The following is a 2499-nucleotide window of genomic DNA, read 5'->3' on the forward strand; positions in this document are numbered from 1 at the left end:
AGGAGGAAGGGGTGGGGAGGGGGGCAGACGAACCACGAACGAGTGAAGCTGCTGCCAGGGAAAGGGAGGGGAGGGGGCCCCAAGACGAACCACAGATGAGTGTGATGGTGATATCAGTATCCAATAGACGGATACTCCGCAGGAATAGACATACAGACATACATACTGCAGGAATTTGCAACAAGAAGTTACCAGCCAGTAGTGACTTTGGAAGTAGTCATCGCCGTGACGTGGCCAGCTGGGTTGGGGGGAGAGTATCCAGCCGCCGAGTTCCCCCCGGGGGTGGGGGGAATTGAAATGGAATGAAAAACACATTACGACAATAAAGAGGCGCGAAACATGACAGGCCGCAAACACCGATATAATCCTGGCAACAGCTGGCAGGTACCCCCCTAAGCGGTACGGCGGTACGGCGTTCTGATCTTAGACGACTCCGCGTTCTCTTCGGTACTCCATCCCTCTAATAAATTTTTGCCCCCCCTCTCCCCCGACCTCCCCCGCCCCGTACATGTGCAAGGGAATTCTACATAAATCCCTCATACACACACACACGTACTGAATCCTCGGGATACGTGCTAAACCCCCCTGTAAAACACGTATTATTCCCCCCTTCCCCCCCATCCCCACCCGCCCTGCCTTACCTGCTCCGCTGCTGCTGCCTCCACACACCCCTCTGGCCATCACCGCCGTCGCCAACACCTCCACCTCCATCGTCATCTTCCTCGCCCTCGCCGTCACTGCTACTGCTACTGCTGACTTCAACATCGTCCTCTAATATGCGGTCTACAACACCCACGGGGGGGACCGGAAAGGGGTAAGGGAGGGAGTCGAGACTAACAACTTTCTAAGCCAAACAAGTCAAACCAACCGCCGGAGCTCGCATTCACTCAAACACACACTAACACGCACTCATAAGGGGATAGGAATGAGCTGCACATGTCCGAGGGGGGTATTTGATAATGCATAAAGCCAAAAGAGACAACTGCCAACACGCACCCACGTCCACCCCACCAGTTGCCGGCTGCCGTGCTTTTGGGGAAAAGATGGGGGAAGGGGGGGAAAAGAGGAGGCAGTTGGATACCAGGTCCTCGATGAACAGTCAGGAGGAGGGGGGGGGAAGGGGAGTTCCCTTCGTGGAGCCGAGCAGCGCGAGCAGCCCGGTGCCCCCACCCCTCCGCCTTGTGCATCTCATCCATGTGGAGGTGTGTTTTCGTGGTGTGTGTGTGTCACTGACACACTGACACACGGCGTCACACACATACAGACATACGTACATACGTCTTTACCGCTCACCTGCAGCGGAGCTGAGCAACACGCTGAACCGCGCGCCTTTCCCGCCACCGCCTCGCCCGGGTTGCTGCTGTCGGCGCTGCTGTTGCCGCACCCGCTCTCCGCCTCCGCCAACCTCTGTCCAGCCACCATCACCATCACCACCACCACTACCACCAACATTGCTGCTGCGACGGCGGCGGCGGCACCCCGCGTCGTCATCGTCTTCGTGGTTGCCATCCACGGCCTTCTTCTCCTTCTTCCGCTTCCCAACGTCTCCCCCTCCTCCGCCGCCTCTGCCTCCCCGGCCTCCTGGACCTTGTTCTTCTGTGTCCTCCAACTCCTGGGCGACGAGCACCATGGCCGCCAGCTCGGAGGGCAGTGCGGACATGGCACTGAGGGAGGGCGAGGAATCGCCGGGAGGAATTCGGGGCAGGAATTCCGGGCTTGTAGGGTTATTTTGGTTTGTACGGGGTTTCGGATTTGTAAAGGAGTTTATTTTCAGGTATTATATGGATTTAAAGGAATTTAGGAATTTTAGGAATTTTCTTCCACATCGAAATATCGGGGATCAAAGTCTAGATGATGATGTGGCGATGTGGCAATGTGGCGATGTGGCGATGTGGCGATGCTGCTGTTTTTTCCATCTCCGGACTCCATCCCCGATCCCACCCACCTCCCTCTCCTCGCCCGCGCGCGCACATACACACACACATATACGCATACACGTACACATACAGACACACACACACACCTTCTGGGCGGCAGGATGCACAGCAGCTGCAGCAGTGGCCGTACAGGCCCGTACTGCGGCGCCCAGTCGTCCAAGCTGCAGTATGCCATGTCGTACAGTTGCCGTGCAATGCATATTGGCGGTACCGCCACTTTCGTCTTGCGGCTGCCTCTGGCTGCCAGCGCCTGGATGCGGGAGCTGGCCAGGTCTTGCATGAGGGGTGCGTAGTGGTGGGGGTATGCCCTGAATTAGCCAGGGGGCAGGGGGCCCGCCGGGGGGGGAGGGGAGGGAGTTGGGAAGGATCATATGCGTGAGCGGAAGGATAAGAGTCCTGGGGTTTATTTATCTCCCCTCTTCTCCCCCAACCCCACGCGCACACATACACACACATACACACATACACACACATACACATACATACACACACATACACACACATACACACACATACACACACATACACACACATACACACACATACACACACATACACACAG

At 57.0% G+C, this 2499-nt stretch overlaps 1 protein-coding gene across 1 annotated transcript in view; it reads right to left on the reverse strand.

Moving 5' to 3' along the window:
- VOLCADRAFT_108142 (uncharacterized protein) overlaps positions 1 to 2499 on the reverse strand; it is a gene marked incomplete at its 5' end in the record, with an annotated part of 24772 nt that overhangs the window by 11101 nt on the left and 11172 nt on the right. Inside the window, 4 exons of the mRNA XM_002958433.1 lie at positions 642 to 783; positions 997 to 1029; positions 1588 to 1664; positions 2024 to 2187. Coding sequence (XP_002958479.1) covers positions 642 to 783; positions 997 to 1029; positions 1588 to 1664; positions 2024 to 2187 — 416 coding nt within the window. The remainder of the gene's footprint in view (positions 1 to 641; positions 784 to 996; positions 1030 to 1587; positions 1665 to 2023; positions 2188 to 2499) is intronic.

The sequence above is a fragment of the Volvox carteri genome, assembly GCF_000143455.1.
Source record: "Volvox carteri f. nagariensis unplaced genomic scaffold VOLCAscaffold_94, whole genome shotgun sequence".
In the NCBI taxonomy this organism is placed as follows: Eukaryota; Viridiplantae; Chlorophyta; class Chlorophyceae; order Chlamydomonadales; family Volvocaceae; genus Volvox; species Volvox carteri.